Source organism: Pelodiscus sinensis, chromosome 31 (assembly GCF_049634645.1).
Source record: "Pelodiscus sinensis isolate JC-2024 chromosome 31, ASM4963464v1, whole genome shotgun sequence".
Taxonomy (NCBI): Eukaryota; Metazoa; Chordata; order Testudines; family Trionychidae; genus Pelodiscus; species Pelodiscus sinensis.
Genome location: NC_134741.1, coordinates 10,847,045 through 10,870,423, shown reverse-complemented (window position 1 = coordinate 10,870,423; position 23,379 = coordinate 10,847,045). Strand labels below are relative to the sequence as shown.

Sequence of the window (23,379 nt, the reverse complement as noted above, 5' to 3'; positions counted from 1 at the left end):
GTGTGGCAATATTCATTCCCACACCTCATTTGCATATCTTATCGCACAACAGTGTGCAGTGTAGATACAGCCAAGGAAGCCAAACACTGGCATTACCTGTCTGTCTCTGTCTGTGGGGTCAGAGCAAATCCAGTTGTATCATAGGGCTTGGCCAAAGCGCCTTAAGTAAAGCACTTAGGTAACTCAGGAAACAACTAATAGTCTCGTAGCACCTCAGAGACTAACCAAACATGCAGATGGGATCATGAGCTTTTGTAGGCACAGCCCACTTCTCATGAAAGCACATGATCCCATCTACATGTTTGGTTAGTCTCTAAGGGGCTGCAAGACTATTTGTTGTTTTTTAAGTTTTTCCTAGTACAGACTAACTCGGCTCCCCCTCTGAAGCTTGTGGGTTATAATGGCCAGGTGAAGCTGACCATCTCCAAAGAAGCACTGCAAGCAGGGCCAGCCAGCTGGGCATTAGAGGGGTTGTAGCAGTTCCCCCAGCTCACAGACTACACCGTAGGAGTGACAATCCATTGCAGATGCCTTTCAGATCATCCCTATGAGAACAGGTCTGAGATCTGGTCAGCAGAAAGGCTCTGCCATGGGGGTCACTGTCAGGGACAGAGAATCCCTTCAGCCTCACCTAGGACTGGGCAGATTGTCAGGGGAGCTGCGTTTCTACCCTGAGCATTATGACCAGGATAGAAATAAGGGTGGAGCGTCCTGGAGAAGGTGTCGGCGAAGGTGAAGAGATGGGACCTGTCAGTCACATTGTAAAACGAGATCTCGCCCGCCTCGTAGTCCAGGAAAATCCCCAGGTGAGGGCCTCATATTCCCCGTTCCTCAGCCACACAGCCCAGTGTCCATCTTCAGGTGATAGTGTGACCGACTCCTTCCTGTTCACAGATTCCCTGCAAACCCCCAGAGTCCATCTAGGTTTGTCTCCCACCTCCACCTCCCAGTAATGCCTCCCGCCCGCGTACCCCTCGGCACCCAGGACACAAGCACAAGGATCAAATCTCCCAGGAGTGTCAGGCACAACGTGGCGCGTGTCTCCACATCTCACACGTTTCTGATCCTCCGACAGGATGAGTTTGGGATGGGCCGTGTCTGGATCCAGAGTCACATCCACTAAGGAAAGAGTCACAGAGTCAGGGCTGAGGGCAGGAGCTGGTCCCTCAGACCAAAGGGAAATTAACCTGCCTCCCCATTAATTGTGTCAGGAGTTGATACAACATAAAGAGAGGCAGGGGCAGCTGCCATAAGGAGGGGAAAGATAGATGGGGGGCAGGTGAGGAGGAGACCCAGAGGAACAATGGAAGGGGAGTGGAGACAGGAAGGGGAAGAGGGGCAGGACAAAGAGGAGAGAATGGGCAGGTGCCAGGAACATGGAAGAAGGGCGAGCACTAGAGGGAGCAGAAGGAAAGAGGAAGAAGACATTAGGGGACAAATGGACAAGCAGGCACCAGGAAGGAGAGGGGGCTAAAGAGAGGAGCAGGAACCAGGAGGGCAGAGGGGTAGTGAGGACAAGAGTGGGAACCAAAGGGCAGAGGTGATAGAACACAGGACGTTCCAAAGGACAGAGGGGACAGGTTCAGGGAGGACGGGGACTCACATCCCCAGGGCAAGGCTGGGATCATGATGCCACTCCGACCCCCTGTCTGTGGGGTCCCTGAACAGGGTGGGCCCAAGGGTCTGGTGTTATTGCTCCCCCTCCCCCAGGGGCCGGGCCATCTCCCAGGCCTGGGGCACTGGCAGAGCACTGGGGGGGCGGGGGGAGTGCAGGGAGTCAGTCTCGCCCCAGGGCAGGAGCTGGAGTCACTGACACCAGAGTGAGACCAGTTACCTGCAAATACTCGGGCTCGCCTGAGTCCTGGAACAAGCAGAGAGAGCGGTGAGAATTCCCACTGCACAGCCCTCAGAGCAGGAATGTCATGGCCCCTCCCTCTGCCCCAGTTCCCCACAGAGCAGGGTCCCACTGCCTCCGACTCCTCTCGGCTGCCCACGCTCCCCGGCTGGGCTCCCCTCGCGCCTGCTCAGCCCAGGGGCTGCTCTGGGCGGGGGAACAGGCTCCCAGCAGCTGCCGTGCCCGGCCCTAGGGCAGTGCCCCGGGATCCTCACCTGTATCCTCAGCCAGTGCCCCTGAAAGGGAAGAGAAAAACCTGTCACTGGCGGGGGCAGTGCCTAGGGATCACAGCCCAGCTCTGCCCCACGCTGCCAGAGGGCCCTGGGGAGTAAGGCCCGGGAGCCAGCTTCTCTCAGGCATTTCCCCCCTCCCAGCCATGCAGACAGGCCCCTGGGATTTCACATGCACCCACACAGGGGAGGTGCCCAACTCCTATGGGCACCAGTGGGAGTTAGGGGCCCAAGCTGTTCTGGGGCTTCTGAAACTCCCGCCAGGCACCTGCCTAGCTCTGAGCGTCTGGCCCAAGGGGTTCAGACACCGGGTCCAGGTGCGTGGCTGGTGTCAGCCAGGGAGGCTCCATGAACGTCCAGGGAGCTGGGACTCAGGCCCTGAGTCTGTGACAAAGTCTCTCATGGCAACCAGCTCCCAGGGTTCCCTGGAAAGCTTCCCTTGCCCCTCGGCCCACACAGGCTGGGCTGGGGGACCCTCTGCTTGGCAGCAGGAGGGGGTGGCCACAGGGTCCGGGGCAGCGGGGGAGGCACCTTCACTCCCCGTGAGTGTTCTCCGCCAGTCGCATCCCGCTGGGATCCTGCCGTTCTGCTCACAGCAGCCTCTGGACTCAGGAACTCGTCAGCCCCTCAGGAGCAGTCCCTGGGGTCCCAGCTGGGCCTTTCTACACCCCCATACAGTGAGAGAGGAACCCTCAACAGCACCGCCCCGTACCCAGGAATCCCGTCACGGCCCCCTGGAGACTGTTCTCTCCTGGGAAGTCCCGGATTCTCCGCTCCAGCTCCGGGCACTTGGGTGCCGGATGCAGCGACGTCGCCTCCTCGCCCCTGCAGAGACACGAGGGTGTTATTGGCCTCCTGTCTCGGCCCCTCAAAGCCAGACAGGGGAGCAGGTGGGGGCTGGGCCACAGGCAGAGCTCACAGGGCCCTGACCTCGGCTGCCCAGGGAGTTTTTCCTGCCGTGCCTGGCCTGGGGCCTCTCTCCAGCCAGAGGGAAAACAGCCCAGGCAACACCAGGCCCAGCTCCCACACACCTGGCCCAGCCTATGTGCCCCAAAGAGGCCTGGCTGGGAGAGGGGCCCATTCTCCAGACCCAGCTGCTCCTCAGTTTCTCCGCTCGGCCCCCAAGGGCCTGGTCACTCCCCATGGAGTGGGGGCTCTGGGATGGGGACACTCTCCCCAAGGCCTATCCTGGGACATTCAGCTCTTTCCCCACAGCTCCCCCCTCCTCCACGAGCTATGCCAAAGCTGGGGGCAGGTCCCAGCTGGGTCCTTGGGGTGACCGGCCTCAGCTCTATTAATATTCCCCTGAGCCAGCGCAGCCCCCAGGGAGGGTTCCCCAGCCCAGAGCTTTGGGGGCAGTCCCCTCCCAGGGTGCCTCACACCCCCACAGTGGCAGTGGCCCTAGGACGGTGGGTACGGAGGAGGCAGGGTTCAGAGGGTGAGACAGGCCCATGGTGGCGGGCTGTGGCTGGATTCACAGCCCGTGCTCTGAGCCTGCTACCAGCATGACGGGGGTGGGGGGCAGATGGAGCCCGGACGTACCTGCTCTCAGTGCTTCTCATGCCCTAGAGAGGAAGGAGACAGAGCAGAGAGTCAGTGCCCATGGCCCAGCCCGGCCCCAGAGGGCTCATGCTGCTCCCCTGCCCCACAGGCTGCTCCCCCAGGTGGGAGACCCACTGAAGGGCTGTGCTAGGAGCCAAGCCCTTTTCACCAGCTGCTTTGCAGGGGGCCAGGCCCACTTTTTCACCAGCCTTCCCAATGGGCCAAACTCCTGCCTCTCTGCAGCCCTGGAGCCCTGCCCCTGCAGCTGCCCCTGGGCCCTGCTCTCTGCGCTGAGTTACCCTGTGAGCCCCCAGTGACTCAGGGGCATCTCCTCCCCACACTGGTCTCCAGGCATGTCTGACCCCGTCTCACCTGAAGCAATTCCAGTGCCAGCTGCCAACACGTCTCCTCCAGCTCCGAGATCAGGGCGCTGAGCCGGGAAATCTCCTCGCCCAGGCGGGTGGCATGTTCCTCCCTCCTCCTCCCAATCTCCTCATCCAGCTCTCCCAGCTGGGTCAGCAGGAGGCACTCTCGCTCCGCCAGCTGCTCCCACTCCCAGCCCACCAGCTGTCGCTCCACGTCCATCTGCCTCTGGGTACGCAGAGCAGGCGGGGCCAGGACGTGGGTGAGCTGGGCCATGGGAAGTGGCAGAGCCTTGTCCGGGCTGCAGGGAGCGTTTCACTCAGTGTCTTTTCCAGGCCGGCTGGGCCTGTCCCAGGGCTTGTCCCCAGGCAAAAGTGTCACCAAAAATCACCCCAACCCTCGTCACTTTACCAAAAAAATGAGGTGCAGCCCAGGCCTTGGGAAATAGTCTCCTCAGCCTGACCCAGCCACATCTGGGCACGCAGCAGTTTGACAGGCCTCGTTCCTGCCCTCCGCAGTAGAGAGGCAGAGCCAGAGGCTGCTCCCAGACAGGCAGGGATGAACCCACAGACACCAGTGGAAACTAACGCCATGACCCCCCAGGAGCCTGACCCCCTTCCCCTGTGCAAAGTGGCTGGGCAGGGCCGGGCACCTACCAGGAGCCTCTCGCTCTCCTTGGCCCAGTCAGATTCCAGGCCCCGGAGCGCGACTCTCTCCTCCCACAGATGCTGCAGGTGGCTCAGGATTTGCTCCTGCAAACACAGACAGCGGCGCTGGGGGCTGCTTGGGGCCACTGGCTCCTGCCCAGGGAGAACAGCACCACGAAGCAGTGAGGCTGGGGAAGCAGGTCCCCCCTCTCCAGCCCACGGTAACTCCCCAGCAGCACTGCTGAGCCTGGCCCAGTGCCCATGTGGCTAGGACCTGCTCTCAAGCAGGCCCCTGGCTCTACGCAGGGCAGGGCAGGGCAGGGCAGGGCAGGGCAGACATATGCAGGGGGCTCTGCACTGCAGAGAAACTGCCCCTGTAACTCCCCACCCTGCAGAGCCTGGTCCCTACCTTGTACTCCTGGGCAGCCTCCTCGATGGGCACCACCGTGTGTGCACGGTGCTCCCAGGACCTGTCACACACCACACAGATGGGGGCCTGATCCTCCTGGCAGAAGAGCTTCAGGGCCTCCTGGTGCCTCTCGCACGCTGGCTTCCCATCGGGCACTGGCCCTGCCGGGAGCCACAGGCATTTCACCAGCTCCACCAGGTTGCCCAGCTGGTAGTTGGGATGCAGGTGTCTCTGCAGGATGGTCTCTCTGCACTGGGGGCAGGAGAAGTTGGGCTCCAACTCCCCCCAGCACCGGCTGAGGCAGGCCTGGCAGAAGTTATGTCCACACTCGATGGTCACCGGGTCTGTGAAATACTCCAGGCAGATGGGACATGTTGCCCCGTCCTGGAAGCTCCCGGCCAGGTTGCTGGCAGCCATGGCCTCCCCCTCCCAGTGGGTTGGTTTCGTTTCCCGATCGGAAGAAGCAGTGCAGCCTGTTCCAGCTGCTTTTTTTTCTCCTAAATAGGTTGCACAACTGGGAGCCAATCACACTTGCCAGACAAAAATGAAGAAAGAAAAAAAGCTCCACAGAAGTCAGAGCCCCAGGCATGCCCCCAAACGAGCACAAAGCTACCTAAGAAAATTCCCGGGCAGATACAGACACAGAACCTTGCCTGTTTAAAAGTCTCAGGGGGAGCCGTGTTAGTCTGTAACTAAAAGAAACTTAAACATCAAGTTTTCATGGGCACCACCCACTGCTCCATGTTTGCCGTCTGAGGCAGTGGGCTGTGCCACAGAAGCTCATGACACTCTCCAGACTTTTTGCTAGTCTCTCAGGGTACGTCTACACTACAACGTTAATTCGAACTAACTTAGTTCGAATTAGTTAATTCGAACTAAGCTAATTCGAACTAACGGATCCAGACTAAAAAACTAGTTCGAATTAGCGTTTTGCTAATTCGAACTAGCATGTCCACATTAAGTGGACCCTGAACCAGGCTTAAGGATGGCCGGAAGCAGTGCCGGCAGGGCATCAGAGGAGGACTTAGAGCGTGGAGATGCTGTCTCAGGCTAGCCGAGGGCTGTGTTTAAAGGGTCCCGACCCCCACCCCGGACAGACAGTTCTCAGGGGTGCCCCGCTTGCAAAGCAGTCCTGGCTTGGATTGCTCGAAGTACCCACACTGGGCACATCACAGCACTCGGCCATCAGCCCGGCTGCACTTGCCGCAGGCTGCCATCTGGGGAGAGGGGGCAATTGGGGGGCTGCAGGAGAGCTTCCACCCCCAGAAGCCCGCAGAGCCAGCCCAGTCCTCCCCATCGGGGGCGCGTACCCCATTCCTCCCTCACCTCTTTCCACTTACCCTTCCCTAGCCCCTTTTCTTGATGTACAAAATAAAGGACAATTGTGTTCAAAAATGGAATCTGTCTTTATTGAACAAAACTGGGAGAGACTGGGAAAAGGAGGTGGGAGAGGGGAAGAGAGAGGGTGGGAGAGGGGAGGGCAACTAAAATGATCAGGGGTTGGGAACAGGTCCCATATGAAGAGAGGCTAAAGAGACTGGGACTTTTCTGCTTAGAAAAGAGGAGACGGAGGGGGGACAGGATAGAGGTCTCTAAAAGCAGGAGTTGGGTGGAGAGGGTGCATACAGAAAAGTTTTTCATTAGTTCCCATAATAGAAGGACTAGAGGACACCAAAGGAAAGGAATGGTTAGCAGGCTTCAAACTAGTATCAAAGTTGTTCTTCACAAAGCAAAGAGTCAACCTGTGGAACTCCTTGCTCCAGGAGGCTGTGAAGGCTAGAACTAGAACAGAGTTTAAAGGGAAGTGAGATCAAGTCATGGAGGTTGGGTCCATGGAGTGCTATTAGCCAGGGGGTAGGAGTGGTGTCCCTGCCCAAGGTTTGTGGAAGGCTGGAGAGGGATGGCATGAGACAAATGGCTTGGTCACTGTCTTCAGTCCATCCCCTCCAGGGTCCCTAGGGTTGGCCGCTGTTGGCAGACAGGCTACTGGGCTAGATGGACCTTTGGTCTGACCCAGGATGGCCATTGTAAGCTCAGGGCTCAGGGTCGGGGGTCTCAGTGGACCACCTTGATTTTCATGCACACCTGCTCCTGGGTGGCCAGGCTGGCAGCTCTCCTGCCCTAGCCGGCCACTTTCCTGTGCCTAGTGCGGAGGTTGTGGATGAGGTCCACGATGTCCGCACTAGCCCAGGCGGGTGCCCACCTCTTGCGGTCCTGGGCAAGCTCCCGGGATCCGCCAGCCTGGTCCCAGGAAGAGGGGGAGGGCTGGGGGGCATCGGGTGGGTGGCTCGATCCGTGCCAGGTGCAGGGTCTGCTGGCTGGGTGCTGGCAGGCTTGCACCTGGCACGGGCACTGTAGCCAGCCCGTTCCCCTTTAAGGGGTCCGGGGCCGGGAGGGGGCAGACAAGTTTCCCTGGTGTTGGCCAGAGTGGCCACCAGGGAAAGCTGGGGAGGGCTAGCCTCCCACTAGTTCGAATTAAGGGGCTACACACCCCTTAATTCGAACTAGCTAGTTCGAACTAGTCTTAATCCTCGTAAAATGAGGTTTTCCTAGTTCGAACTAAGCGCTCCGCTAGTTCGAATTTAATTCGAACTAGCGGAGCGCTAGTGTAGCGCCTATTAAAGTTAGTTCGAACTAACGTCTGTTAGTTCGAACTAACTTTGTAGTGTAGACATACCCTCAGATGCTACAGGGCCTGGGGTTTCTTAAGGCACCCAGAAGCCGGCGCTGCTCCCGTTTATAGGCGTAGGCAGGAGCTGAAGGATTGTCCCTTACAGTGAGCGGGGAGTGGGGCTTGGGGAGGGACCCTGGGGTGTCTATGTAGATAGTCTGCTCCTGCTTTGCTTGGGTGTGTCACTGTCTGGCGGATGCAGTGGGGTTTTGCTCAGTGTCATCAACAGGCTGGTCCCACGGCCATTGTCAGTTTCTGAGAGAAAATCCACTCAGGTTTGGGGGTTTCCTCACAACTTTTAAATGCAGCATCATCCCCTTTCTGGAGGGAAGCTGTTGTCCTGAATCATGCTCCTTGTTGGGGGGGGGGGGGGAGGAAGAGCTAAAGGGTAGGAGGATTAAACCCCTCCCCCCATTTATACTTCATGTTTCACCATCAAATTCTGTTCCCTTTCGCACCCAAAAAAAGCAGGGTGCTGCTGAGGCATGTGACTCACCCCATCATCAATGATCATCAGAGCCAGGACCCATTTGGGGACCAGTGTCTCCCAGCTGCTAAGGCAGGACTGCCCCCCCCCCCCAACAAGCTGTTTTACTTCCCCAGGTAGGTTGGAGAATGGGCATGTTAAGGGCACCAGCACTCCAGGGGGCTGCTCTCTGCTTTGTTGCCTTGTTTCCCTAGGCAGGACCCGGAGTGGCCACAGACGCCTGCTCCAGCCCCTCCTGTTCCCCTCCCCTCGGGCCCCACAAGCTCAGGACAGTGGGCCACAGGGAGTCGCTGCCCCAGCACTCAGACAGGCAAGTGGCCGCTCTGTGCCAGTGACCAAGACTCAGCTGCAATTTGCCCTTCCCAGTTGCTCCCCCCACCCCCGTCCAACCCCACCGCTGTTCCCCCCCAACTGCCCTGAAACCTTCTGGCTCCACCCCCCACCCCGTGATTATGGGACACCCCAGGGCTCCCTGCTGCCCAGGTTGGGGGGGGCACTTCCCAGTGATGCACCTCATTGTGATCCGACCCCCCCTCAGTTTGCCCTTTTCCCGCCCCTCCAGCCTTGCCCCCCTCAGTTATCAGAGTCACTCTGTCCCCCCCATCTCCTCCTGACACGGGCTGTGACCCCGCTTTGGGTGAAAAAGTGTAGGGAGCCCTGAGCTAGAAGGTCCACAGGCAGCTGGGGAACAGCAATGGAGGGGGGGCTGGGTTGGGGGAGGGGGGCAGCAGTTGGGACAGGCAAACCCACAGAGCAGCCACATGCCCACGCAGCCCCGGGGCTACTGGTCCTGAGCTTGTGGGGCCAGACAGGAAGGGAACATGAGGGACTGGAGCAGGCGTGTGGCCACTCTGGGTCCTGCCCAGGGGAAGAGGGCAGTGAAGCAAAGAGCAGCCCCCTGGAGTGGCTCCCCTCACCCCCATTCTCCACCCCACCTGGGGCAGTAAAACAGCCTGTTGGGCTGGGCAGCCCGGCCTTAGCAGTTGGGAGACACCGATCCCCAAATGGGCTCCTGGCTCTGATGGTCATTAATGACAGGACGAATCACATTCCTCTGCAGTACACTGCTTTTGTTGGGTGCAAAGGGGAACAGAATTTGTTTCACAATCATTGGGGGCAATGGGGGGGGGGGTTAAGCCTTCTCTCTTCTCCCCCCAAGAAGGAAAATGAATCAGTGAAACAAAGTGCATGTTAATGGAGGCATGAACCAGGCCTGGATGTTTGTGACGAAGCCGACAATCCAGCAGGGTCTGTAAAGGAAGCCCGAGAAGGGGAGGCGCCTTCTCTGCAGCCCAGTTGCAAAACTGGGCCCAGGTTGCCAGGCCTGCCTGCCTGGTCACAGGATTTGGACTCCCTAGAGGAACTTGCTTCACCCTTCCAAACAGGCTGTTTCTGCGGAGGCAGCCAAGCAGCAGCTGCACCATGAGGTGGAGTGACACCAGCCTACGGTGCAACTGGAAATCGTGGTCATGAGAGAACAGGTCTGCACATTGCAGGATAGGACATGGAGGGAGATGCCGGACTCATCAGCAGCCTGTGCCAATCATGGCTCAGACACACCAGAGCCATCAGGATGAGCTGCATCTGGTCCAGCTGGATCTTCAGCTGGACCATGATGATGAGAGGGATCAAGAGGAACACAGACACCAGACCCCACCCAAGAGAGGAAGCCGGCAATGGAGAGGAAGTCTTTGCTCAGACCCACAGCAAGCACCTGTCCCAGCTCACAACCCTTCTTCACCCAAACTCCTGCCCAGACCCCACCCTCCCTCCTGCACCCTAGTCTTCTGCCCTGAGCTCCCTTCTGCACCCAACCTCCATCCCATCCCCCAGCCCTTTACATAGAAAAGTGCAGCCCCTGACCAAAATCTTGGAGTGGCCGCTCCCATCAAAAATTATTGCCCACCCCAGGTTTGTTGCAAGGTGTAATCATGCATCACCGTACTGAGGACCCACTGATCTGATGTTAAGGACTCCCAGGCTGGGAGGAAGGGCAGCGCGTGGTGAGTAAATGCAGAGAGGAAGGATCTGGGAGCAGAGTGATACGTCGTCCTCAGGGAGACCCTCAAAAAGGGCATTTGCCCAAAGGTTTGGGATGAGTCGAGCTTGACTGAACGGGAGCCTGGGGCTGTTTGCTCAGTCGCCTCCTGGCATGAGGCAGCTCCTGGCGGGCGCAGCCTCCTTGGCCTGGGCCGGCTGTAGCTTAAGCCGCTAACAGGAAGATCCAGGGATGTGTCCCAGCCCAGCATCCTCAGGGTTGTGTGGAAGTCTGTAAGGCCATGGAGCTTTGTATGGTTCGGCTCCGCAAACAGGGCTTGCCCATCACGGGGCAGGTTTTGCATTGATGGCTGGGCCTCTGCAGGGAGACCAGAGAGTAGCAGCCAAGATGACCACCATGGCCATGGTACAAGCCGCAAAGCCCACTGCTTCCAATGCGCCTGGAGCACCCCCCTTGCTGCTGGGTCCCCTCCTCAGAGAAAGCCCAGAATTCCTCCCCACAGGCTGCAGGGAGGGCGGGCTCACCCTGGGACATGGCCGGCCATGGATTAACCTTGCTGTGGATTAACCAAGGGGCCTGGTGGTTTGCGACCCAAACCTGTTGATGAATAAACTGTTCAGCCCGCCACGAGTCACCAGTCCTGGGAGTGCTGGAGTTCCAGTCCCCCGTATGGCGCTCCTGCTGGGGCGAGTGTCTCATTGGGGTACACCATGTCACTGGCAAGCCTCTGTGCCCTGCTGCCCCACCTGGGGCCCTCTCCTGGCTATGGGTCTTCTGCCTGCCTGCAGCATGTTGGCTACGAGGGGGACGTTCTGCCCATGATACTGCGTGTGAAATTACTAGGGGATGTTTGATTTAGGGATGGTGGGAGGCACAGGCAGAACACCGGGCGCTCTGTGGGAATGTGGCCTCACCCCTGGCTATGCAGAATCTAGTGTTTTTCCAGAGTAAAATCAGACACCTGCTTGCCACTCTGGGGCTGTCACTTCCTCACCGTGTTCCTTCTTCAGAGCCTCTGTCTCATCCTTCCTGAGCAAACCCAGGGCTTCCTGGAATGTCACCTGCAGGAGACAATGTCAGCAACAAGAGCCTGAAACTTACAGGGGTGAACAAAATATCCCCATGCAGATGTCATACCAGGGACATCTCCACCAGGGCAGAGATGGCAAAAGAGACCTGCAGGGTTCAATGATCCTTAATGAATATGGAGGGAACCCAGATTTCTATCTTGTACCCCTGGGCAGCCTCCTTCATAGGGACTGAGCCCCAAGACCTGCCCCGGCCTGCAGCCCACAGGGTTAGGAGCTGTAATGGACTGGTCTCTTGCACCCCGCCCATGTTTGGGGGGGGGGCAATAAAGTCCCCTCGTACCGAGGGACCACTGACCCGCCTTTGGTATAGCGGCAGGGGCCAGTCGCAAGGTGGGTCGCACGGGGGGACCGGGGAGGGGACTTGGGCCCTCCCTCTCTCTGAGTCCCAGCCCAGGGCCCTAAGGCAGGGGAAGCTCTCCCTTGCCAATGGAGGGGGTTGAGTCCCCTTAACCCTCCATTCATGGGGTCCGCGGCCCTGCCCTGGGCCTTCTCTCCCCGGTTCGGGTCAGTCAACCCCCCATTGCGGTGAGAGACTCACTGCACGCTGCCGCCTCCAAGCCTCCACTGGGGTTTTCGGCTCCTCCGGTGCCCCCCCCCCCGACTCCTGTCCCTCCTGGCCCTTTTGAAAGGGCTGCCATTGCGTGTCCCCTCTAGGCTCCGCCCCCGGCTGCATCACCCAGCTCCCCAGGAGTCCCGAGGTGACATCACGGGTGACGTCATCTGAGCGCACCGGTCTGGGCTGCGGCCCCACCACCACAGCCGTATCCGCAGCGGGCGGAGCGGTCTCGGGCTCCCCCGCGGCTCCCCCGCTGCTCCTGACCATGCGGGGCAGCGGGATGAGACCGGCTGCCTCGTCACAGGAGCCGATCCGCGTCACAGCTGTTTTAAACTCCCATGGAATTTCTCACACAACTGTCCCTTCTGGGGTGACAGCTGGAGACAAGCCCTAGAACTGCTCCACCAGCTCCTAATGGGGTCAACCAGGAATAGGCAGCACAAGGCCAGCAGTGTTCCTGAGATGTGATTGGCCCAGCACAGCCAAGAAAACAACCCTCAGCTATTGCATTTCTGTTTAAAATCAAACTCACATTTCACATTGCAGAGGAAGATTCATACAATTGGGCTATGTCTACACACGTGGCTTCTTGCGCAAGTATGGCCATTCTTGCGCAAGAAGATTTACAGTACGGTGCGGTAAGAGGGGGCTCCTTGCGCAAGAGCTACGCTCTTTTTTTACAGGTGTAAGCCCTCTTGCACAGGAGCTCTTGCACAAGAGGGCAGTGTGGACGCTGGACAGGGACTTCTTGCGCAAGAGAGCGTCCACACTGCTATGGGCATTCTTGCGCAAAAACACAGCTCGCACATGGCAGTGTGGACGTTTTCTTGCACAAGACCTCTTGCACAAGAAACCTTGCGCAAGATGATCTTGCGTAAGAAGCCGCCAGTGTAGACATAGCCTTGCTTGCTGCCATATTTTCATATGCAAATATTCTTATCCAAGTATGGGCCTCGCATGCTGAAGACAGTTTTATGGGAAGAGTCTCTCTAAGAGGTTGTGGAATCTCCATCTCTGGAGATATTTAAGAGTAGGTTAGATAAATGTCTATCAGTGATGATCTAGACGGTATTTGGTCCTGCCATGAGGGCAGGGGACTGGACTTGATGACCTCTTGAGGTCCCTTCCAGTCTTAGTAATCTATGATTCAGCTTAATCTTCCCCTTTACGAAACAAGGGGAACAACAAGCAGCATCGGAACTTTGTGTCACCTAGAAACCAGTTCACTGGATGAACTAAACATGGCTCTATCTGCCGGTGATCGTAGGGGATTTATTTTCAAATAATCCATGTCATTTTTGGGCATCATGTCAGAAACTGCCCATCGTGAATGAAACTTCTAAATTAAATTACGACTCGGAAAACAGAACCAAAGACTAACACGGCTACCCCTCTGATACTTGAGAACCAAAGCTGACCTTCCAATGCCGTGTGATACGTCTTCCCCCAGCCTTTGCTTGTTCGGTAGCCAATATCTCACTCAAGAAATTGGCCCAATCAGTCACTTTTATCACAGAGCATTGCAGGGGGGTGGGACCCGGAGCAATCTGGATGAATTTGTTTTAGACACTTTATTTTCTTTGTGCACTAAATAGCCATCTTGTTACCTTGTGACAACAATATATTGTAACCGGGACCATTGGTATTTCTGTCTATGTTACACGGGGATCCCACAATAGTAGAAAATTCTGACAGCAGGGTCCCAGTTTGTCACCATATGCTGCCCTGAGCCAGGGAGTGGGGAAGGGAAACAGGCAGAAAACTTGGACAGAGCAGAACAAAACAGCTGTAAAAGAGGGGAACAAAATCTGCTGGGCTCTGTCCCATGAGTGGGGGCTCCAGTGACCCAGCCTGGGCCCATCCCTCACCCAGCCCTTCACCAGCTCATCCCTCCCCTCCCTCCATCGTGTTGGGACCAGCTCCCCCAACACAGAGGTGAGTTCACAGCACAGAGCAGCCCCTACAGCAGCGGTTCCCAATCTTTCCCAGATGGAGACCTATTTTACCAATTTAGGAAGACTTTAGGTGACACTGGGCTCCTCTGCCCCGCTCTGTCATTTCTGCTGGGGCTCTTCCTCCTTGGGGGAGAGTTTACCCTCTCCCCATTGCTGGCCACAGCAGTTACCCCGACATTGTGTCCGCACGGATCTTGTCCCTACACCCACCACCACAGCCCCCGCACCCATACAGCCAGCTGCCTTCTCCTCCACTACCCCAGCTGCTGACTCTCCCACCCCCTTCTCTGCCCCTCTCCCCTCCCTCAGCTCACTGGCCTGGAGCTGGAAACAGAGAGGAAGGTGGTGGTGGAGGGGGGGAGGTGATGTCTCTGGTCCCATCTCCATGGGAACAGGCTTGGGGTCAGTGCTGAGAAGGGGGTTGCTGGTTCCAGCTACACAACAGCCTGGGGTCACACTCTGAGATCAACCCCCGGCACTGGATTTAGGGGGTGCGGTGAAGACCCCCCCCAAATAGAATGCAGGCTGCTCTGCAGTCACCCCAGTGCTCTATCCAGATGGGAAGAGCAAAGGGAGCTGATTGGAGAATGTCTCCCATTGACTCCGCATGGTGCATACCCCCACCCAGGGCAGCGGGAGGGGAGAGTCTCAGTTGGCCGCACTGCCATTCCCTCGGGCCTGGGCCAGAATCGGCCAGATGGTCAGGGGAGCTGCATTTGCACCATTATCACTGTAACCAGTGTAGAAATACGGGCGGAGCATCCCGGAGAAGGTGTTGATGAAGGTGGAGAGATGGAACCTGTCAGTCACATTGTAAAATGAGACCTCGCCTGCCTCGTAGTCCAGGAAAACCCCCACCCGACTGGGCCTGGCACTCATGGGAAGGGGAGTGGAGGGGGAGGTGCAGGCCTCGTATTCCCCATCCCTCAGCAACATAACCCAGTATCCATTCCCAGGTGAATTTTCACTCTCCCCCTTCCTGCTCACAGATTCCCTGCAGACCCCCAGTTCCCACTCAGGCTTGTCTCCCACCTCCACCTCCCAGTAAAGTCTCCCGCCTGCGAACCCCTCGGTGCCCAGAACTTCAGGGTAAGTAACAAATCTCTCGGGGGTGTTGGGCAGAGCCTGGCGCCTGTTTCTGTGTCTCACACTTTTCCGATCCTCAGACAGGACGAGGTAGCGATTTGCCGTGTCTGGATCCAGCGTCACGTCCACTGGGGAGAGAGTCACAGAGTCAGTGCGGGGGCAGGGGCTGGTCCCTGGGCTCAGAGTGAAATTAACCTGCCTCCCCATTAATTTCTCGGGGGGGGGGGGTTGTCTGAGGGGAGTCAGGGCCCCTCTGCCTGTGAGGAGACAATGAGGAGGGGAAGGGCAGGAAAGGGGGGCAGGGTGGGAAGGAGACAGTGTGTGTGGGGGGAGGGAACTGGCTGATGCTGGGAGAGGGAAGGGGAGGGGCAGGTGACAGGAACAGAAGGGGGCCATGGGGCACAAGAGGAGCAGCACCATAAGGGCTGTGATGGGTGAAGGGATGGTGGGTTCCTAGACCCACTCCCCTGGAGGGTGAATTTCCTCAGAAACCACCCCCCCGAATTTCCTCAGAACCCCCCCCCCCCCCCCGTTACAGGCAGTGTTGCCTATTTAGAACAGACACAGCCTGTGGGAAAACACCTGTGGCTGAGAGTGCAGGGCGGGTGTGACAGCAGGGCCTGGACGAGCTCTCCCAGCTGCTGTCTGTGCCGGTACCAGTGGGGCTGGTCCGGATGCCCTGGACAATCGGCTCGTTTCCTGCTGGTTTGGAAGCAGGGTCTGCATGAGACCCCCTGACAGCCGGGTAGGGGAGGTGCCAGGTTCAGCCTGTGTTGCCAGGGACACACCTGCCCTGCCTGGGGCCCACCCCACAGAGCTGGGCTGCCCGGGGCTGGGCATAAACCACTGAGGTGCCATGTGGGGCCAGGAAATGTTGGGACCCTTTTAGTGTCTGAGTGACGGGCAGCAGCAGAGCTGGACTGGGCCTGCCTGGGGGAGGGGACCCACCCTCCAGCGTCTCATTTTTGCAATGGTTTGCCAGGGCTAAGCCCCGGCCCATCTGGACCCAGTGGTTCCCAGCCCTGCCCCAGGGTTCTTGCTGCATCAGTTCGGAAAATAACAAACGTGCTGGTGCCCGGCTCCTCTCCCCTGACATGTTAAGTCCTGGCCACCCCCAGCTGCCCTGTGCTGGGGGGGCAGGGCAGGGGGAGAAGTTCAGCCCCACCATCTACCCAGCCATGTTTAATGCTGCAAGACAAACCCCACCAGCTGGTGTCCATCATGCCGGCTCTGTGGCTCGCCAAGGAGGCTGACAGCAGCACGGCCCAGACACACTCCAGCCCGTGGGACATTCGCTCTCCCAAGCGGGTGTCTGGCCAGGAACCCAGCACACTGCACGGAAGAGGGTCAGAGGGAGAGGCCAGCCAGGGATTTCAGATGCCCCACGGCTTATCTGCAATACCTGACCCACCCCAGACTCACAGCTTGGCCGTTTGGGGCACTGGAGCGGCCTGAAAGGACTCCACTGAGAAATGATGCAGCCAGCAGTGCTAGGGCACAGCTGGCTCTCTGGGCCAGGGCTCTGGGGCAGAAGGTAAATGGGATTCAGCATTTCTGAGGGTCCCAGAAGCGGGGTATGACAGGAGCTCGGACTGGGCTAGTGAACAGCTCTGCCATGTGCAGGCCCACGTGCCAGGTTCTTACTGGACCTGCCCAAGCAAGAGGAGCAGCCCAGTGACAAGCTACGGGGGCCACTGGCAGAGCAGGACAGAAGCCCCCAGCTCCCGGAATGAAACAGCTCGATGTCCCAGGAGCTCCACTCACCTGCAAATCTGTTCAGAGCTTCCCTCATATCAAGACAAATTTTATATCCGTCCTGCAGGCCAGTAGAAACGGGTTAGGGTCCCTGGAGCTTCATGTTTTCACTCCTAGGAAGCAAATGTCCCAGCATCATCAGCTGCTCTGCACCAGCATCACCGCAGGGCCCCCACCAGGAATAGGAGGGCAGCAAAAATGGGACACGCACCTGCTCAATGTGCTTTTCACGTCCTGAAAGGAGAAAGAGAATCGATGCTCTGTATTAGCATTGGGGGCATGAAATGGAGCACTTTCCATTCTGGGCACCAACTTTTCATGGAGAAAATAAATTAACACTTTTGGGCTTCATTGGTTTGATGGGAAAATCTCCTCCACTGTTTTCCATTAGCACTTGTTTCATTTGTATAAGTGAGGCAGGAATTTAGCTCAGTAGCTTTCCTTCCTAGGGACCCAGCCCATCCGTATCTGTGTTTAGCGACTGTGCTGAGCTCATTGTTCTGGACTCACAGCAGGGATGGGTTTAGCCCCGTATCATTTTGCATCATCCACATAGCACATTTACTCTCACTCCTGGGCTCCAAACCCATGGATCCGAGCTGTAATTCTGGCTGGAGGAAGAGTTTTGATGCCGTCTCACCTTCAGCAGCTCAGCAACCGGCTGCTGACACTTCCCCTCGATCTCTGCGATCAGCTGCTGCAGAGAGGAGCTTTGCTGGGAGAGTTTGGAGACATTTTCCTGTAGCCACTGCAGAGTCTCCCTCTCCTCCTCCGCCAGCCTCTGCAGAAGCAGCTGCTCCTCCTCCTTCAGCAGCGCGTGCAGCTTGTTAAATTCACCGGCAATTGTCACTCGCTTTGCCTGCGCTGTCCTCTGGAGAAAGGAAAAGAGAGGAAACCACAGGCCAGATGCCCATGAAGCAGGGAGAATCAGATCTGTGAGAGGTTGTACAGATAATTACTTCTTTAGGAAACACACCAGGAGGTTTCAGCGAGGTAGCTGTGTCAGGCTGCTTCAGCAAACACAGCAAGGAATCCATATTCCTTGTTGTTTGTATCATAAAGGGCTGGTTTTAGCTCAGAGTGAAAGGGCCTGTTCCGCAGCTGGGTTGTCCAGGGGGCTAGGTAAAGCCACAGTCTGTTATTGCAGGTGGCATGGGATGGCCAGAGGGAGAGGGAAGAAATTGAGGGAACAGGAGAGATTTACAGGGGGCTGCACAGGGCATCCATGGGGAAGGAGAGTTGGGTGCACAGGGCTGGGCACACACACACCAAGAGGACCCGTCACAGCAGGATATGGGCGATGCTCATTCTTGACAACAGGCTCCCAGGGCTGCCATGTTCAGGTCATGGGGCTGGTGCCAATAGCTCTTTGGGTGTGGTCCAGGGGCTCACATGGGTGTTGGGCCTTTGTAGCATTGCCAGGGCTGGCTTTGGCCTCACCCAACCCAGCCATGTGCCCTGTGCCCATGCGTCCAGCAACCAGCCAGTGTCCTCCTCACACCCTACACCCCTAGCGGGGCTCTCTCTGTAACAGGCCGGGGAACCAGACGTTCATGCCCCGGCTACAGACAAGGCCAGGGAAGGTCACAGGAGCAGCAGCAGGTGACTGGGATGATGGGTCCACACGATGGCAGCAGAGGCTGGGATCCAACCTGTTCTGGTCACTCGGGGGGGGGGGGGAGAAAGGGAAGAGGGTCCCATCGCAGTGGCCTTGATCTGCTAGAGTAGGTTCACAGGCTTGTCCTGGCTCTTTCTGTCTCCTTCACCCCTGGAGGTCCTGCCGGGGGAAGAGCTCGGGGAGAGAAACCCAGACACCCACCTGCCACTCTATGGTTTTTTCCTTCTCTTTAGACGTCAGCGCCTCGGCCTTCTTCAGCTGATTCCTGAGCAGGCCCAGGGCCCCCTGGAGTTTCTACTGCCGGGCACAAACAGCCAATGGGCAGCGAGCGCTGTACACACCGGCCTTCCACACACAAGTGGGGACCCAGCCTGGAACGAGGCAGCCACTCGGCTCTGCCATCCCCAAAGGCACCCTGGGAGCAGAGATACCCGGCTCTGAGCAGGGGCTCTGCTTCTTGCAGCCACTCGGGGCATCTCCATCCCCGGCTACGTCTACACTGGCCCCTTTTCCGGAAGGGGCATGTTAATTTCAGCGATCGCAATAGGGAAATCCGCGGGAGATTTAAATATCCCCCGCGGCATTTAAATAAAAATGTCCGCCGCTTTTTTCCGGCTTTTAGAAAAGCCGGAAAAGAGCGTCTACATTGGCCCCGATCCTCCGGAAAAAGCGCCGGAGGATCTTATTCCTACTTCGACCCCTGCACCTAATGGGGACAGAGGCTGCTCCAGCAGGGACACTGAGGACGTCCCTGCTCCAACTCTGCCGCGCTATGGTCTTCCGGATAGCTGTGCCCAGCGTCACTGCGGTAGCAGAGTGACTCCGGCCACGGTTACTACACTTCTCCGTACCATGGAGAAGGGGGGGCCCCAGCTAAGAGAGGGTGGCAGGGCAGAGCAGGCTGCCGGGACACTTCAGATCCCACCACCACAGGAAGAGCGGGAATGCGGCCGACCCCCTGCTGTTGCCCCACATCAGACCACCCAGTGACACCTGGCTCATGTCAGAGGACAATGGGGCGGAGCAGGAGTTGGAATTGGGGGGAGGGGTGGAGCAGAGGCAGGATGCAGCTGGGGGGCAGGGGGTGTCCTAGATCCCATATCCCTTTGGGGACAGCCCTGGCTGTAGAGTCAGCACCGACATAATTAGGCTGATGTTATGGTGACATGGGCAGCTCACACCGCAGGGAGCGCCAAGGTCCAGAACCCGCCCCGCAGAGCCTGGTCCCTACCTTGCACTCCTGGGCAGCCTCCTCGATGGGCAACACCTTGTGCGCTTGGTGTGCCCGGGACTCTCTGCAGATCACGCAGATGGGGACTTGATCCTCCTGGCAGAAGAGCTTCAGGGCCTCCTGGTGCCTCTCGCACCCTGGCTGAGCCTCAGGCGCTGGCCCCGCCGGGAGCCGCAGGTGTTTCACCAGCTCCACCAGGTTCCCCAGCTGGTGGTTGGGCCGCAGGTGTCTCTGTGGTACAGTCTCTCTGCACTGGAGACAGGAGAAGTTGGGCTCCGACTCCCCCCAGCACTGGCTGAGGCAGGCCTGGCAGAAGTTGTGCCCACACTCAATGGTCACTGGGTCTGTGAAATACTCCAGGCAGATGGGACATGTCACCTCGTCCTGGAAACTGCTGGCCAGCTACCCGGCAGCCATGACCCCTCCGCAACCATGCTCTGCAGGTTGGTTTTGTTTCCCAATCAGAGTAAGCAGCGTCTGGGATGTACATCCCCCACCAGGCAGTAGCTGCCCTTGATCTGACATTGGGGACACCCAAAGCGGGGTCACAGCCAGTGTCAAGGAGGCAGCTGGGGGGGCACAGAGCGAGTAGTAACGGGAGGGCAGGAGTATCCGACAGTCAGGCAGAAAAGGGCAAACTGCGGGGGGGTCGGATCAAAACAGAGTTAGTCACTGGGAACCGCTGAGATACCCACACCCCTCCCCCCATGCCTGGCTCAGCCTCTGACCCAGGCAGGAGGGAGCCCAGGGGAAGGGGGGGAGATGGAGCCAGAAGACTCCAGGGCAGTGGGAGGAACAGCAGCGGGGGAGGGGCAGCAGCTGAGATGGGCAAAGTAGGGCTGAGTCTCAGTGGGGAGGGTGGCTCTGCCCTCAACCCCAGTGACCCAGTTGTGCCCTGTCGCTGGCACAGAACAGCCACGTGCCTGCCCAGGCACTGGCTGTGTCTGAGAACTGGGGGCAGCCACCCCCTGGTGCTGTGTGGCCTGAGGGCAGGGGAACGCGAGGGGCTGGAGCAGGTGTCTGTGGCCACTCTGGGTCCTGCCCAGGGAAACAGGGCAGCAAAGCAGACAGCAACCAAATGTGGTGGTGGTGCCCTTATCACCCCTGTTCTCCACCCCACCTGAGGCAGTAAAACAGCCTGTTGGGGGGGGGGGGGGGGCAGCCCTGCCTTAGCAGCTGGGAGACACTGGTCCCCAAATGGGTCCTGGCTTTGATGATTATTAGTGATGGGTGAGTCACATACATGCCTCAGCAGCACCCCAGTATTATTCGAACTAGGAGGGTAATGTAGGCATACCGCACTTGCAAATGAAGCCCGGGATTTGAATTTCCCGGGCTTCATTTGCATAAGCGAGGCTCTGCCATTTTTAAATCCCCGCTCGTTCGAACCCTGTGCCGTGCGGCTACACGCGGCACGAACTAGGTAGTTCGAACTGGGCTTCCTAGTTCGAACTACCGTTACTCCTCATTCCACAAACATCTCAGACACTTCGCCAAAGGATTAATGCCCACAAAACAGATATCAGACAAGATCACAAAGAAAAAACAGTTTCTTGCCATTTTAACCAGAAAGGACACTCTCTCAATGACTTAACCACCTGCATTCTGCTACAAAGACCTTTTACATCTGCACTTGAAAGGGAATCCTCTGAACTGTCATTCATGTTAAAATTCGACACTCTCCGGGAAGGAATGAACAAACACTCAAACTATCTTACCCATTACCAAGATAGCTTCCCCAATTATCACCTCTAATACCATTAGCTCACAAATATCCCACTCTCCTAACCTCTAATATCATCAATTCACAGACACTTACCTTCCTTCCTTCCCCCCCCCCCGCATCCCCCTCCTGTTCTGAAATGTGATTTGTCCTTTTCATATGTGTTCATTTTTTTTAATTGTATCCTTTGGTATATATGGTTGTGACTATTTTCTTCCACTATTTGATCTGAGGAAATGGGTCTGGCCCATGAAAGCTCATCATCTAATAAACCATCTTGTTAGTCTTTAAAGTGCTACATTGTCCTGCATTTTGCTTCAGCTACCCCAGACTAACACGGCTACATTTCTATCCCTGAGGAGGGCACCATGGCTCAGTTGGCTTTTCCTGATCCAGCAGTTCCATGGGTGGCCAGGGGAGGCCTCTTCTATGTCCCAGGAGGACCTAGGAAAATGTGAGCTGCCACTGCACATGAAGCCCTCGCCGCTGCCGGAGCCACTCCCTGTGCTCAGCGGCCGGCTGCTAGCATGTGCAGGCTGGGATGCTGTGTGCAGACAGCCTGCACGTGCAGGATATGATGTAGTGCACTGTGAGCGGAATGGCGTGGCCCCATTCCCGACTCCCTTCCTGCGCTGATCCAGTGGTCGAAAGTGGCTGTGGCTGCTGCTGACAGGGAAGTAGCTGGGAGGCAAGATGCTGGCAGCAAGAGATTCTGGTTGCCTCTTTTCCCTGGGTCTCACTGCGCCATGCCAGCCGCCAGCCACCTTGACTGAACCTCAGACCAGCTGGACTAGCCAGCCCACATCACAGTGAGTCGCTAGTGGCCCCGTCAGAGAAGAGCCATTGGCAGCTGCAGAGATTTCTCTGCAGCTGTGTGAGACACCTTTCTTGAAAGGGCCACTTGTGAGTTGCACTTTCGTTGGTCCGCTAGCTCAGTTGGTTAGAGTGTGGCACTACTAACACCAAGGTCAGGAGTTCAAGCCACAGCGTTGTTTGGTTTAGTGACTTGCCTCCTGCTATGGAGAGGGAAACAAGCAAAAGGTTCAGGTGTTTGCAGGACTCAGGCCAGAGAACTGGTAGGAGAAGGTTCCAACCTGCACAGACCCACTGGCTGAAAGGGCCTTGGCCTGGCTGGCTTCCCCCAATAGCAGGGAAAACTCTTTTTTTCCCTCCATTGTCCCCAGTGGGGTGACCTGATGCCCAAATTCCTGCTGTAGCAGTGGCTGCCCTAAGGCTCCCTGCAGGGGGCAGGCTCCCTAGCACAAGGCACAGAGGGAGACTCAATAGCTGTGTCTACGTTGGCCAGTTTTTCTGGAAAATCAGCTGCTTTTCCGGAAAAATTTGCCAGCTATCTACACTGGCCACTTGAATTTCCGCAAAAGCACTGACTTCCTACTGTAAGAAATCACTGCTTCTTGCAGAAATACTATGCTGCTCCCGTTCGGGCAAAAGTCCCTTTTGCGAAAAACTTTTGCACAAAAGGGCCAGTGTAGACAGTTGAGATTTGTTTTGTGCAAAAAAGCCCCAATCGCAAAAATGGCAATCGGGGCTTTTTTGCGCAAAAGTGCGTCTAGATTGGTCACGGACGCTTTTCTGCAAAAAGTGCTTTTGCAGAAAAGCATCCATGCCAATCTAGACCCTCTTTTCCGAAAATGCTTTTAACAGAAAACTTTTCCGTTAAAAGCATTTCCAGAAAATCATGCCAGTCTAGACGTAGCCCCAGCATGAGGTAAGAAATTGTCTCTCATGAATCTCATAGACTCATAGACTTTAAGGTCAGAAGGGACCATTATGATCATCTAGTCTGACCCCCTGCACAGTGCAGGCCACAGAATCTCACCCACCCCTCTTAGAATAATCCTCTCACCTATGTCTCAGATATTGAAGCCTTCAAATACTTTGAAGGCCCCAACATGCAGAGAGTCCTTCAGCTGTGATCTGTGCCCAATGCTACAGAGGAAGGCAAAAAACCTCCAGGGCCTCTGCCAATCTACCCTGGAGGAAAATTCCTTCCTGACCCCAAATATGGCGATCAGCTAAACCCTGAGCATGTGGGCAAGACTCACCAGCCAGACACCCAGAAAGTTCCCTATAGCAACTCCTATCATCCCTCCATTGACCT

At 57.2% G+C, this 23,379-nt stretch overlaps 1 protein-coding gene and 1 pseudogene across 5 annotated transcripts; both read right to left on the bottom strand.

Annotated features, from left to right (window-relative positions):
* Positions 1-533: 533 nt before the first annotated feature.
* On the bottom strand, positions 534-6,399 carry LOC142821505 (zinc finger protein RFP-like). 5 transcript variants are annotated; one of them, XM_075912641.1, is made up of 7 exons: positions 5,086-5,998; positions 4,686-4,829; positions 3,667-3,689; positions 2,837-2,949; positions 2,110-2,130; positions 1,835-1,861; positions 534-1,119 (listed from the first exon to the last, which is right to left on the bottom strand). In XM_075912641.1, exons 1-7 carry the CDS (start codon positions 5,500-5,502, stop codon positions 755-757), a joined length of 1,110 nt encoding a protein of 369 aa, XP_075768756.1. In that variant the 5' UTR covers positions 5,503-5,998; the 3' UTR covers positions 534-754. The 5 variants fall into 5 exon arrangements, with proteins under 5 accessions (XP_075768756.1, XP_075768758.1, XP_075768755.1 ...); XM_075912643.1 differs by lacking the exon at positions 1,835-1,861 and having other exon boundaries at positions 5,086-5,996; XM_075912640.1 differs by lacking the exon at positions 534-1,119 and having other exon boundaries at positions 1,127-1,861; positions 5,086-6,399.
* Positions 6,400-13,445: 7,046 nt separating this feature from the next.
* On the bottom strand, positions 13,446-20,848 carry LOC142821511 (E3 ubiquitin-protein ligase TRIM39-like; annotated as a pseudogene).
* Positions 20,849-23,379: the final 2,531 nt, after the last annotated feature.